Source organism: Elaeis guineensis, chromosome 14, assembly GCF_000442705.2.
Source record: "Elaeis guineensis isolate ETL-2024a chromosome 14, EG11, whole genome shotgun sequence".
NCBI lineage: Eukaryota > Viridiplantae > Streptophyta > Magnoliopsida > Arecales > Arecaceae > Elaeis > Elaeis guineensis.
Window position 1 is genome coordinate 61,842,316 of NC_026006.2, and position 14,270 is coordinate 61,856,585.

At 38.6% G+C, this 14,270-nt stretch overlaps 1 protein-coding gene across 1 annotated transcript; it reads right to left on the reverse strand.

Moving 5' to 3' along the window:
• Positions 1–3,260: 3,260 nt before the first annotated feature.
• LOC105057290 (uncharacterized) lies at positions 3,261–13,686 on the reverse strand. The gene is made up of 7 exons (XM_010939861.4): positions 13,310–13,686; positions 12,488–12,793; positions 6,194–6,402; positions 6,058–6,106; positions 5,689–5,778; positions 5,515–5,577; positions 3,261–5,353 (listed from the first exon to the last, which is right to left on the reverse strand). Exons 1-7 carry the CDS (start codon positions 13,475–13,477, stop codon positions 3,626–3,628), a joined length of 2,613 nt encoding a protein of 870 aa, XP_010938163.1. The 5' UTR covers positions 13,478–13,686; the 3' UTR covers positions 3,261–3,625.
• Between the last annotated feature and the right edge of the window lie 584 nt (positions 13,687–14,270).

Here is a 14,270-nt window from a genome sequence, read left to right on the forward strand (position 1 = left end):
TTATGAATGATTTTAGATCACCATGATAGTCCCATTTGAGTCACCAAATACCATCTCAGATTTTTGGTATAACCATCAAGAAACTTTATAAGCTCCGTAAGTTGACGCATTTAGATATATTCATAAATAAAAACTAACATGGTATACCAAGGTTGTTGTAAATATTTGAAGCAAATAGCAGCATTTGTTATTCTGCATTAGTCAAAGCAAGAAGTAGTATTTTGATGATATAATTGTTAAATTAGAAGTGTTTTCTTTTTTTCGGGTTTGTGCATCATCTTCATTCACGGAGACATTTATTTTGTTAACTTGTATTTGGTTAGCATGTTTCCTGAGTTTTGTTTTCCCGCCAAATGTTCAAAAGAAAGATCAACAAGAACGTGGTAAAATAAAAGGGTGAGAAAAGGCTCTACCAAAGCATGCTTCAACACACAATGTTCAAAATAAAATTTTACGATTGAGCATGGGTCGGATTCGATCAGATTGAGAGAAAAATTTTACTCGATCAAACTCAATCAGATTGAAAAAAATTCAATCTACTGTCGATCGTTTATCATCTATAAATTGTTTGAAAATAAAGTGAACGGTTTGTAGCGGATTCGGATGGATTATGTCGGTTTGAACTTCAATGTTGACACTATAGATTTTAAGTCTAATATTGACCTACTTAAGCTTATTTATTTTTTTATCAATTTAATATAAAAAAATAAAATTTTTAAATTATAAATTTTAGATTTATTTTTGAACCTGTATAAAATAAAATAGAAATACAAAAAATTTACTCGTCTGAAAATAACTACGTCTGAAAACTTTTACTTTAGAATTGTTTCAACTTGATGTGTTTCTATCAACAATTCAATATTAATATTTCCATGAATCCAAATAGATGACACAGTATTTTTTAGAATTAAGTATTCAAGTTTAAACGACGTCGTCCCAAAATGAAAATGAGTTTGTAAAATACTATATTGGTTTGATCCGGTTTCATATGATTTAAAAGTGTAGGAATCGAATATGATCTTAAATAATCGATTTTTTATAAATTCCAATCCGATTCCATCCGATTTATATTTTTCAACGAATCGAAACCGATGTTTATTAGATCAAATTGAGTGAGTTTCTTCGGATTTTGATTATTTGCTTAGTCCTAAAAAATTCTCTTCTTTTATCCAAAAAAAAAAAAAAAAAATTCCCTTCCAAATAAGATGCATAGATCATTTAACGACTTTCTTGAAAGATACAACAGTCCTCTTACGAATTGAGAATGCAACGGGGGATACTTGAACTAGAATAATATGAGAGTAGTTAACTAGAAGGTCATTGAAAAATAAAGACTCGAAATAATTATGCAATCTTCAAGACGACTAACCCTTTTCTGCAACCATCCCAGGCCAATTAACAAAAGAAATGAACAGCCCATTATTGAATCAGCTAACTAATTCTCTAAATAAGTACTACGGTGGCCTATGTGACTTCGGTCTCTCTCTCTGTGTGGGGGCTCCTGTGTGTCTCTGAAGTGTTTCCATCCGGACTATTTAGGAGTTGCTGTCCTTGCATCAGATGTAATAAACTCTGTTCTGCCAAGTTCCCACAAACCAACATAGATGGTTGGAGGTTGTGTCTAAAGCCTACTGGTTTTGGCTTGGACAACAAGTCTACGGCGGCGCTTTCCCAGGCTTCGTCAGCGTGCCAGGGTTTCGCAGTGGTAGGCCATGGTCAAATGGCTACACGAGCAAGCTTTGATCAAATGGCTCGAAGCTGTGGCTTGGTAGCTTTACCAGGCTGCAGCAGAACTTCCATAAAGTGTTTTAATTTGTGTTGGTGTGCTTTACTCAGGCTATGTCTTATGCGTCTATAACTTCGAATCGTGATTCGTTACAGTCACAAGATCACAAAGGTCTGCGTTAGCTCTCTTCCAATATTTAGTGCAATCTGCGCGGGCTTCCGGCCTTTAGAACATGCCAGTGTTGTAGCCAATATGCCCTGCTGTCGTTTGCCAGGAGCCGTTCCGATGAAATATGACGGTTCCCTATCAATGATGCATACAATGTCATTGTTTCAAATCCAGTTCAGGCAATTAAAACCACAAATCTCAGCACTGAGGTATAAGAATTAGACCAGATAAGGATATAATTATTATAACATTTAGGTCATCAAGAAAGAAAACTACCTTGCAATAAAGACTCGAGTGCACAATTGCACTAACCTTGTGTGCAATATCAAAATTTAGGTCCCTCTTTATGCAACTTTAACCATTCAGTCTTAATGCTGCCATAACAACGGTTGACGCAATAGTAATAATAGGAAAAACCAAAGATCACTCGCAATTATCCATCGCTCAATTCTCAAGGAGGACATGGAAGTTGGTGATTGGATGAGCAGCAAGTGAGACCCAGCTGACACCACCAACCCCAAGAACAACAACAATCGTGATTGCCACATGCCGGGTGAACTGAGTGGTGATCGTTAGGTGATCAATAGCAGAACTCACAGTTATAATATGATAAATCCAGTTAATATGCCGAACTGGGTTAAAATAATATACCTACCAAACGTAGGTGAAGTATCCAACCACCAACACTAATTAGTGATTATCAACTAATTAAAGCACATGAATTGCATGCAAATGAACAAATCTTCAATTGCTTCTAAACTTGAACTACGATGAAGATGTGGAACATGTAGAATGATTTCACAGTTATTAAGACAATAATCTATTTATTTTCTATGATAATTCTTAATATAATCAAATGCATGGGAACAGCAAAAGACCGTTGTTCCCCGGACTAAGATTTGTGGTAACAGTTACCAAAGCTGGCACACCATGCAGCCATGAATTTGCAGATTTGTTTGCTCGTCTGAATAGAGCTATACTGAACCAGCTTTCGAATCTGACTGACTTGCATCAGCCTGCAACCCTGCCCCACCTCAATCTCCCCACAATGTGGCTTTTGCCTGCATTTAGAAATATCATGCAATTTCAGAAGTTCAACTCTTTCATGTATAATCTCTTAGCTTCAATTTCACTGAGATCGATTCTCCCATAAGATCAGAAAAAAAATCAAGCAACTCTTCTCATGTGAGGACCGGAGAAAGGGACCAGTATTGTTATAAAAATTCTAAAATAAACGTGGAATAAAAAAAAAAAAAGGAGAGATGGATACCTACTGGCAGGCCTTCTGCTACTATGAAGTAGCAAGTCTATATAAATGGAATAGTCAAAATTATCTTTAGCAAATCAGAAGTATAAATCCAGGCCATTGTAACAGTAACAAAAACAAGAATGTATTCCATCATATTTAACAGCGAAAATCGAGAAACCAAGTCCCAAAACATTAATTTTAGTAAAGTCTTAAATTTTCAAAATCTATAGCGGGCTGGACCCAGCCAAGTTGGGATTTTAACTCCTTAACCTCATACATTATCAAGAACAAGTCCTGTCGCTGATGCAAGCAGACTGAAGACAATCATGCATTGTGGATATTAATTCTCTTGCTCAGTTTAATGGCCTTATAGGACAAATGAGAGCCAAGCTTGGTAATCTTCAAAAAAGCTCAACCCAAGCTCTCACTTTCAAGAAAATTTCGGCCTTCTGCACAAAAATACAAAATTGTAGTCATGGACATCACTTTGAGGGATCCTTCTGAGAGTTTGCAAACAGTCTCTGTCCACCCCCATTCCGCCAAACACCTCTTACTGGTAGCCCACCGGAGGGTTTGTGGGTAGATTCATTTTCTGTGCGCTCAGGGCTAGCATTTGAACGACCAAGGTCAAGCAGCGCTGCTGCTGAACCATCACCCAAACGGACTCTATGGAATTTTGAAGCCTTCTTACGTTGTTTACTGCTTCCTCCATCTCCTGAATTCTGGCTAGAGTTGGTACTGGTTGCAAGGGATTCTTTATTACCTGTTGAGTCAGCCAAGTTCACATTATCAGAATCTGAACTAATGTAAGCTTCCCCAACAGATGGTTTCTGTTTATCCCTCACAGCTCGGTAACCATCCTTTGACAAAACCTCCACCTCTTCTTCCTGAGGCTTTTGACTTGATTGTAGCTTTCTTACAGTGCTAAAAATGTTTTCTGCTAATGCATCTTTTGCACTAGTGCTTCCTGCATGATCTACACGTTTCCCCTTTCCCTTCCCCGAACCCTTCCCCGAACGGTTACTCTCTTTTGAGCTGCCAGAACTGCTGCCAGCATCTTTTGACAGAATAAACTTGTTCCTCAGATTAGCATTGCAGGCATCAGTTAGTTCCATCTGCTTCTGAGCATCAGGGCAGAGTCTAGCCAGTTCAGGAACAAGATGAGACAGGCCAAACTGCTCAACATAAGAAAGGTATTCCCAGGTGTTGATTAGTCCTTGACGATATTCAGCAGATATGCTCTTAAAAGCAGCATATTTATCCTCATCCATTCCTAGGCCAGCACGGATCCTTTCTACCAAATTCTTGTTTGCAGTCTGAACATCCTCCCCATTGGGCAGAGATTGGTTGCACATAGGCAACACATGGCTTCCACTCATAGCAGAAACCATACTAGATGTAGCTTGGCTTGAAAACCCTCCCTCAACAAGGCTTGGGGCTGATGCAGAATGCCTCATCTTATTTGTGCTATTCAAGTTCTGAGCAGGATTTGCAGATAAAGGTGATATGAACTCATTTTCTCTTGCTGGTTTTGTTGCCATCCAAGGTTGAGAATTTGAACTTGCTGGTGTTGGTCCGTGTGTTGGGGTCGTTCTGATCTTAGAACTTGTCGAACTAGAAGAGACACTCTCATGGTAATCTGATGGCCTAGACCGAGCAGAGTTAACTGCCACAGAGGCCCTGCTACGTTGATGGAGACGAGCTGCAAGGGTATTTTTTGCCAAACTTTCTAGTCTGTGTGTAGCTTTTGATTTACTGCTCTTACTTGCACCAGGTAGAGGAGGAAATGATTCTTCTCCAAGACGGGCAGCACTCCTTGAGCTTTGACTAAGAGCCTGAGCATACCTAGATGAAGGCTCAGGTAGCTCCCTATCTGCAAGGGGAGGGAAGGAAAATTCTTCCAAAAATGGGGTGGTCCGAGAGCTTTGGCTCTGTGTTGCAGGAGACCTTGATCGTGGCTCAGGACCTGAATTGATGGATAATGATTCCAAAGAATCTGTAACTGTGTCATCTTGACTTGTCTCCCCATGCTCAGTAACTGGATGAGCACTAGACAAAGAATCACGAACTCTGCCATCTGCTATTGCCGTCTCCAGGCTGGCTTGAATTGCCATTGCAAGTTGGTTGCCAGATGGTTCAGGACGAAATCCACGACCTCTTCCCCGTCGCTGTTCTTGTTCATTTCGTCGAAATCTGAAGCTAGTTGGTATCTAAATTGAAGAGGTAAACAAAATAAGGATATCGATGGATAGCATGTAAATGAAGCAAAGCTAGCCAAAATCGGTGTCTTTAATACTCATTCAGAAGGTCAAGACAACAAATTTGTACCGAAATAAAGCAAAAACAACTTGAGATCGCAATTGTCGCATACCTGAAGTGCAGCATTCCGCTTAGAACGAGACATGTGCCCCCCATGCTCAATAGTATTATGCCTCTGTTAACAAATTTAAACAGCATATCACCTGAGATCTGATATTTAACGACATAAAGAAAAATTGACAAGGACATGTTGCAGAAAATATAGTCGTTGCATAAACTTACACACCTTCATTTCAGCTTCAGTTTGGAAGACAACAAACTTCTTTGCCAAGCAAGTTTCATTCTCGCATAGGAAATGCTCTTGGCGGAAATGCATCTGTGTGGATCATCATTTAAGAATATAACCAAACTCTTTATATTAATTGACATAAATAAAAAAATCCAAAAGGCTATAAAATGCCAGATCTGCATGACCGTCCAGTTTCCTTTGCAAGGCCTACAAGTGCCAGCAGATCATGTGACGTACAAGGGTGGGTCCAACAAAAGAAACGGTACATGTAGCACACAAATCATGAGATGTACATGTCTACACTTTGTGCGTAGATCTAGCATTCCCCTAATTGCTGTGGGAGAATAACAACTGAATATATTATACCTCTAGGTCATCATAATTTCTGTAATAATCATACTGCCCAGGATGTTGCCTGTTGCGGTAACAGTAGATGTTAAACATGTAGTTCTGAGTATACATTGATCAATTTAAGAGTAAACAAATGTAAAAGAAAAGGTACCTCTGGCATATATGGCAAGTATAATGTTCCGTTGACATGTGCATGTACAGTTCATTATCTCCATAAAATGGGTTCCTGCAGAACTCACACATGGGATGCCCCATAAAGCCACCACGTTCACTCTCACTACCATCCACCTCAGAATCACCAGTGCTTATGTGTTGATTCAGTTGTGATCTAGTATAAAGCTTTTGTTCACAAATAAATACCTGCTTAAAATTTCCACATGAAATCAGCAACACAAAGAAAAAGTGTTCACAAAATCATTGACATAATTCCCACAGAAAGAAACGAAATTTCTGAAAGACGATCAACATCTAGAAGGGGGTATTGCAAAGCTAGTCTTCCACAAGTCATCCCAATATAAGAGCAACTTTCATGTGAGATTTCATAGTCATCATCATGCATGTTCCAAAAACACAACCCCACTTAAGGAAAAATCCTCTATATAAAAACAATTCCTACCCACATTGACCTACACAAGAGTATTAGCCATCCATTACAACAATGAACCACAAGGCTGAACAGACCAATACCCTCTGTTGCAGCCACCATGAATTAAGGCTAATTATTTAGGAGCATGTCCACTTGATACCCAGATGATAGTGTTCATCAAGTCAACTTCAACCAACAGATGTTGTAAATCACTCGATGTCAGAAGAAATAACTACTTTCAAACTCAGGATTTCCATTTGTAGTGTGTATACCTCCCCAAAGGCCCAGAATACATAATGCAAATTATCTTCTTGATATATCTATTAACCTTTCCAACGACCTAAAATTGTTGAAAGATTTTCATCAAAGTAAAATTTAGGTCAATCAATGGCTGATGCAACTGTAATGGATTAGGAGGACTAAAACAGTTGAGTAAAAAGGTGCTTCTCATATAACCAATCAACATACTGAATATTCTTTTTGGGAAGAGACGACAATAAGATATATTTCTCCCAAAAAAGTACTTCTGATTACCTTTTACTCCAAGACTCTAAAAATGCCTAAAAACCTCTACAACAAATTAAAAGATGATTTCCTGATTGGCCATCATCATTGAGCAGGGAACAAAGGTATAAATTTCAATGACTGCCATTTTAACACTTGGACAGTGAAAAGTTTAGAGGATTGCCATTCTGATCTACCACTTTGGCCAACCAAAATCAACTCATCTGCAGCAACAGCCATCTGCTTTGAATTTGAGTTAGGAGTTTTTTGTGGCAGTCAGAACATGAATTAGGAGAAAGGTCTCAAACTTTGATGGATCAGTATAACAGCCATTCTTCATTACACACCTTCTGCCATACAATGTTCTAGAATCACAACCTGATTGTTTACCTCCGATCAATGAAGTTAATGGGTAAATTCACTATGTTTCTCCCAAGTGGCCCAAACTCAATTGTCCTGTAATTCAAGTTCTAATGAAATATAGATTACTTATGATGTTACATGTGTCAGCAATATCATTTAGCATAGGCAACATATTGCTATCTTAGAAAGAAACAAGAGTGCAAACCAGAGAGGTAAAGATAAAAGGACAATAAAGTGAATATCACCAACTAACCAGAAGGTAATTACCCCAACAAGATATAAAATGGCTAATAAGGAGAAAAGAAAGAAAGCAGAAAAACACATACAAACAGAAATGGCCCAAATACAATATAGGTTAGCACATCTCTGCCAAAGCTTAAATCAGTAAAGAAATATTGAGTTTAAATATTGACTTAAAAAAAAATCAATATCAAATAAAATACACTATTTAGCCAAAACTTGGAACATTAAGAGATGGAAAGTAGCAAAATTTCCTCTACTCTTATAAGGCGCATATAGAGAATATTTTTTCCTCATGAACCAGACATCAATGAAAAATAGATAGATAAAAATTAAATTTCCTCTTTTTATTTTATATTCCTTCCGTTAACAAATTATTGCTTATGTCCCAAGATCTTCCCGTGTTTTCACCTCACAGTTCATATTGCATATTTTAAATTTATTGTTGCTATTTACTAACTACACAAGACTTCCACTTCGGGCAAGTCTAGAAAAGTTTCAAGAGCAAGATGCACGGCATCCAAGGATTACTTGAGTATCGAAATTTTGGGAAGCCATAATTTCTAATCCAAGAAGAATTTGGTACAACTAAAGACAAAGTTGATGTAAAAGTCAGATCTAGTTTCTCCTCAAATTTGAAGATTTTAATATATTTTTATTATTTTTGTAATTTCTATCCTTTTCTAGTTACGAGAGGAAGCCAACCGGATTTGGGCTAGACTTCACTCACATAAAAAGAAGGAAGTTTTTATCCTCTTGCAATTGGAAGAGGAATTTGACTCAACTAAAGAGACTAAACCTCTATAGAATAGTAAAAAACTTGCAATTTCTCCTTTCTTAGCTAGAAGTAGCAATCCAACTCAAATACAAAGAACCTACCAGTATAAATAAGGGTACATGCCATAGTTATGAAGAATGGGAATACAGAGGAATGGAAAAAGGGAACAGAGAGTGAAAGTAAAAAGCACATATTCTACTTTCCACCCGCTAGAACTCCAACATACAGGAATAGAAAGAATGAAAGCAAAAAGCATAGGGTCTACTTTCCACTCATAAAACCCAAGAAAGGGAGCAAAAACAAGAGCATAGACTCAACTTTCCACTCGCAACATGTACCATAATTTGTAGATCATAAAGAATAAAAAAAGTAAAGGACTTGGAGGCTCGCTTCCTAAAATCATGTAGGTTGAAGGAAATAATTCTTTCTCCTTGATAGGATTAGTTCAGCATTAAGGATTATTTATGCAAGGAATAAAACTTCTGTGTTTAGAAAAAAAAAGTCACTAAATTAGGAGAAGTTAAAAGAAGTTCAGGAAATTAAAAAAATGAAATATTAAACAAAATATCAAACATTTACTACCGAATTCATCGTGCTTAATATTTCCCACATAATAATTCCATGCGAACATCATCTTGTACATGTCAAATAATATGTATGGACTAAAAAAAGCCTATCCTGGTGCCTACTGTTATCAGAAATAGATTGGAGTGGCCATGTAAACTGGAGAACCGGCAGACTGGTACCTTGGCTAGTCCAATCAAGCAATAAGATTGCTAATGAATGAAACCCCCTTGAAAAAGCAATTCAAATCAATTGGGTTTGTTGAATCAGCAACCAGGCTAAGTATTAAAGAACCAAACAACCCTGTTTCATAAGTCTAAATAAACTTTTTAAAAAATCAGATCAGGACAGGCACCCCAAAATCATGATCCTTCTCGATCTCTATCCAGCTCTCTTGTCTCCACTTTCCCCTCTTTCCATGTCTTCATCTTATCCCAACTCCAATCATTCTTTTGACGCCCTCCTTCCCATATAGAAATTTTGTCCAATCCTTACTCATCTTGCCTTCTCCATCCTGGTGTTGGGGATTTAGATTCAGAAAACCCTGATCAAGAGAGAGAGAGAGAGAGAGGAGCACCATGTAATGCTCCTAAAGAGGAGTCATGTGAATGCAAGGCATGATCTGTCAACAGTTACACAGCCACCACCACCTCCACTTTGCCACCAATGGCAACACCTTTAAACATCCGCCTCCAACCTCCTCAACAACCAGCTCAGCCTCTTCTTGATCCCTTTTGACTGCTATCCCACCCCAGCTTAGTTGCCATCCCCAAAGCCCTAGACTTCAACAAGTTCAGGGAACTTGATGGAGCCAAGAACAATATCAACAAGACCAGAAAAATGAAAAATCTAGTATACTATTAGAAAGTTTTTTTAGTTTTTAATCTTTTATATTTTATAGCATATTATATGTATATACGTATTGTCGATATTCTCTGCAAATTTCCCAATTCATAGTTATTCTATTATATTTCACAAAACTTATATTTATTATTATTTTATTTTACCTTTTTTTTTTATTGTTTTAATGCAATCAGTCCAGCCAGTCAACCTGATGAGTGGCCCACCCCCTTGGCTAGGTTGATTTTATTGATAACCATGCTATTAGTGTTCCATAAAATAATGTCTTCATTTTTTCCTTCTAATTTCAAACCTTCCCGATGTTAGTATTAAACACATTAAATCATTCATGATGGTGGGGCTAAAAGGAAAAGATGCTCCTAAAATTTGCTATCATCAAGAAGAGGTTGAATAGCGATATGTCACTATACAAGAGATAGCAGAAAGAGGGCCAACATTGGTGGGAAGTAGTCTGTGCTTGTGTCTCGAATTTGGAGCCCTAAATTGTTGTCACTTGGTAATGAAGGATGTAGCTTAACATAGGCTCATTAGTGTTTGGCTGCATTATAACTACTGATGGAGATAAAGCAGAAGCCAGGAAATAGAGAAAAGGAGAGGAAGACATGGAGGCCTTTTTTACTTCTTGAAACATAGGCCCATGCTGGAAATGAAGAGCCTGTGAGGTAAAGGCTGTTAAGTCTTATTATTACTTCTTGAAATATCATACAGTGATTCCTCAAAGCACAATTTATTTATGAAATCCACAAATTTCACATGTTCATGACAAATCTGTAAAATAGTCATGGGAAAAAAATATCAATCCAGCAAGGATTACCGTACCGGATTGAACCGCCCGGTACGGGGCGTGCCGAACCGTCCCGGCGGAGAACCGAGACGGTTCCGGCATGCAAAACGGCACATGCCGGTGCCGGAGAAGAAAAAAAGAAAAAGAGAGAGAAATAGAGAGAGAGGGAGGGAGGAAGAAAAAGAGAGGGGAATCCGCCGGAGGGCAGCTGTGGCCGTCGGGCGGCGGAAAGGACTCCCACGGCTCCGCGTGGGGAACAGGGGCGATCCGCCCCTGTTTCTCGGGGTTTTTTTTTAAAAAAAACCTTTTCAAAGTGAAGTCGGCATGGGTTTTGCCGGCTTCACTTAAGTGAAGCCGGCAAGGATTTTGCCGATTTCACTTTGAAAAGGCTTTTTTCAAAAAAAAATCCCGAGAAACAGGGGCGGATCGCCCCTGTTCCCTGTGCGGAGCCGCGGGAGCCCTTTCCGCTGCCCGACAGTCATGGCTGCCCTCCGGCGGCCCTTCCGGTGGATTCTCCTCCCTCTTTTTCTTCCTCCCTCCCTCTCTCTCTCTCTCTATTTCTCTCTCTTTCTCTCTTTTTCTTCCCCGGTTCGTCCGTGTTTTCCTTCGTCGGTTCGCCTCGGTTCGGAACGGAATAGAGACGTGCCGTACCGTACCAACGGCCGGCCACCGGTACCGGTTCAGCCAACCTTGCAATCCAGTCTCAATCTTTTTTTTTTACGCAAAACATCAGAAGATATTGTGACTAAAGCTATACAAGTGGTTCTGATTACCTAAAATTTGAGCTTGAATCAACAACCAGAAGATCAGTAGCTCAAAAGCATCGCTGGAAAAAAGATGCATGGTACCAGCAGAAGATTTCCATCTTCTTAGTGTCACACTCAGATCAGAAGGCTAGCTCAAAAGCATTGCTGGAAAAATGATGCACTGTACCAGCAGAAGATTGCCAACTTCTCAATGTTGCACACAGCTCATCAGAAAATATTATCCTTCACTATAACATACCATTTTAATTGTCCATGCAGTTAGTCTAATTAACCAAAAGTACAGCTTTACAGCTTTTGCTTGTCTGTCTTTCATGCTCATATTTTATACATAAGTTTATCATGTGCTGTGAACCATACCTAGATCAACTCAATAGTAATAACAACTTACCGGACATTTCAAACTCCCCTATGCCCAATTCCCTTGCTAGCCATGAGTATGAACCGCTAGTATGGCTATCTAAAAATCCTAAAATATTCCAAGGGTTAAAAGTTTAAGTTTACATGATATCTAGAACTTGCATATGTTTGGGATCATTAGAGTAGTGATGGAACGGTACCTTTTGCTCCCTACATATTCATCTTATTAGAGGAAAGCTAATCAGTGACATGAGATCTAAGTTAACAAACACAATAAAATAAAAAAAGGTCAATCCCTCAAACCTCCACATGCCAAAAATATTCCAATGGCTAAAATAAGTTTACATGACATCTAGAACTTGTATCTGTTTGAGATCATCAAACTAGTACCATCACCATCTTATTAGAGGAAAGCTAATTAGTGACATTAGATCTAGGGCAACAAGAACAATCATAAAAAAAAAAAAAAAGGCCAGTTCCTCAGACCACCATATTTCTTCAGAATGGGAGATTGAGCAGCCATATTATCATAAGCAAGAGAATCATCAATGTAGCAAATAATCATCATTCTTCAACACGCAAACTCAAACAGATAAACACAAAGCAATACATGCAATGACAGCCAGCAAGCAAAATCTCACCTTTCTCCCTTCCAAACATAGACTGCACATGAACAACCTATGCTGATGGAAAAGATGGCCCTTCAGTTGCTCTATGCTCCTAAACCTGTGCCTTCTCTTGGTGCCTTCACTACCTTGTTCCTCCGCACTCTTGTCACAAACGCTACAAGAAAGCCGACACATCGCCTTTATCATCCTGTAGTGGTCCACATCATCAAAAAATGCTTGCGTGTCCTCATGATACCAATATTGCCCCACCTTGCCTTCTGTTGCATTGGCCGGGAACATCGAAAAATCAGTTATCACCGTTGTGTAGTCCCCCAAAGCCTGTTAATCACAGTTTTGGAACATCATATATATATACATATATATATATATATATCAATTTACACGAACCCTTCAGATTGATATCCATCAAAGCGATGCAAGCCTAACAGAAACCAGATACAACAAACATCAAGGAGAAGATATCCAAAACAAGAAATCAGAAGGAACTCTATAATTTGCTCTTCCCACCATAAATTCTAGTTGCATCGAATACTATTAACATCAGTCAATTACGGAACACCAACACCTAAAACCGTGATAGAAACCCCAAAATAACAAACAAAAATAAACATTGCCGGTCATAAAAATTTTAAGCAAAAAACCCCTTTAATCTAAAGACATAAAGATCCGTCAAAATCCGATCTTTCAGTCGATGATTACAGAATCTAACGACCGAATTCCAATCTAAAACTACGCAAAAACAATCTTCCAAGATGTCCGGAGTAAACGAATCAAAAGATTGGAAGAACGAGGGCAAAGAGGACAGATTGGGGGAACCCAAACACGGCACGGAACCTTGGTGACGAAAACGATGGGACACTCGGTCTTGCAGATGCAACATCGGTGGTCGTTGAGGACGAAGCGTAGCCGGACGACGCAGGTGGAGCACACCTCCCGATGCCCGCAAGATCCATAGGCCACCCACTCGAGGGCATCCGCGCACACCGCGCAGCTGTCGTCCATCTCGGATCTGGCGGGCGAGGAGAGATGAAGATTGCCGGAGGGAGGACGGGTGGAATCTCCGGTGGCCGCCGCTGGAAGGCAGTGGAAGAGACGCGGACTCTTTTTGATCGAAGAAGAGACGGTCTCACGGCGGTGGGCAAGAAGAGGACGCGAGGAGCCAAAAAAGAACGTATCCAATTATTTAAAGCCAACACCTACTCGTTTCCAATTCCCGTTCGCCTAAACCTAGGGGAGTGCACCTTAGGGATGGCTAACGTATCCAATTATGTAAAGCGAACACCTACTCGTTTCCACGCCCGTTCGAATTCCCGTTTACCTTAACTTAGGGAAGTGCACCGAATCGGAGCAAATGGAGATATAAATTCGATCGGATCAGATAGATAAAAGATATCAGATTTTATTGTATCAAATTAAATAAAAAATTTATTATATAAATATTATAAATAATTATAATTTTAAAAAAAATAAATTAAAATTATTTTAGATCAAATTTAAGATAAAGCAATATCATTATCCATATCTAACCTGAATCTATTTTGATTTTTTTTTTTTAAATTCAATCTCAAACCAAATTCTAGTTAGATCGAATAAAATCCATCCCATTCAGATCGAATTGGATTAGATACCCAATGAGTTGGTTAAAATTATCACCTCTAACCCAAATCAAAAAAAAGTATGCTTAATCAGTTTAAAATTTAAAATTATAGTGAACATGATGTAAATGATGGTAACCCATGATCAAAATTAGCTGCCAATGATATTAGTTATAATAAAGCAGTATATTTAATTTTAA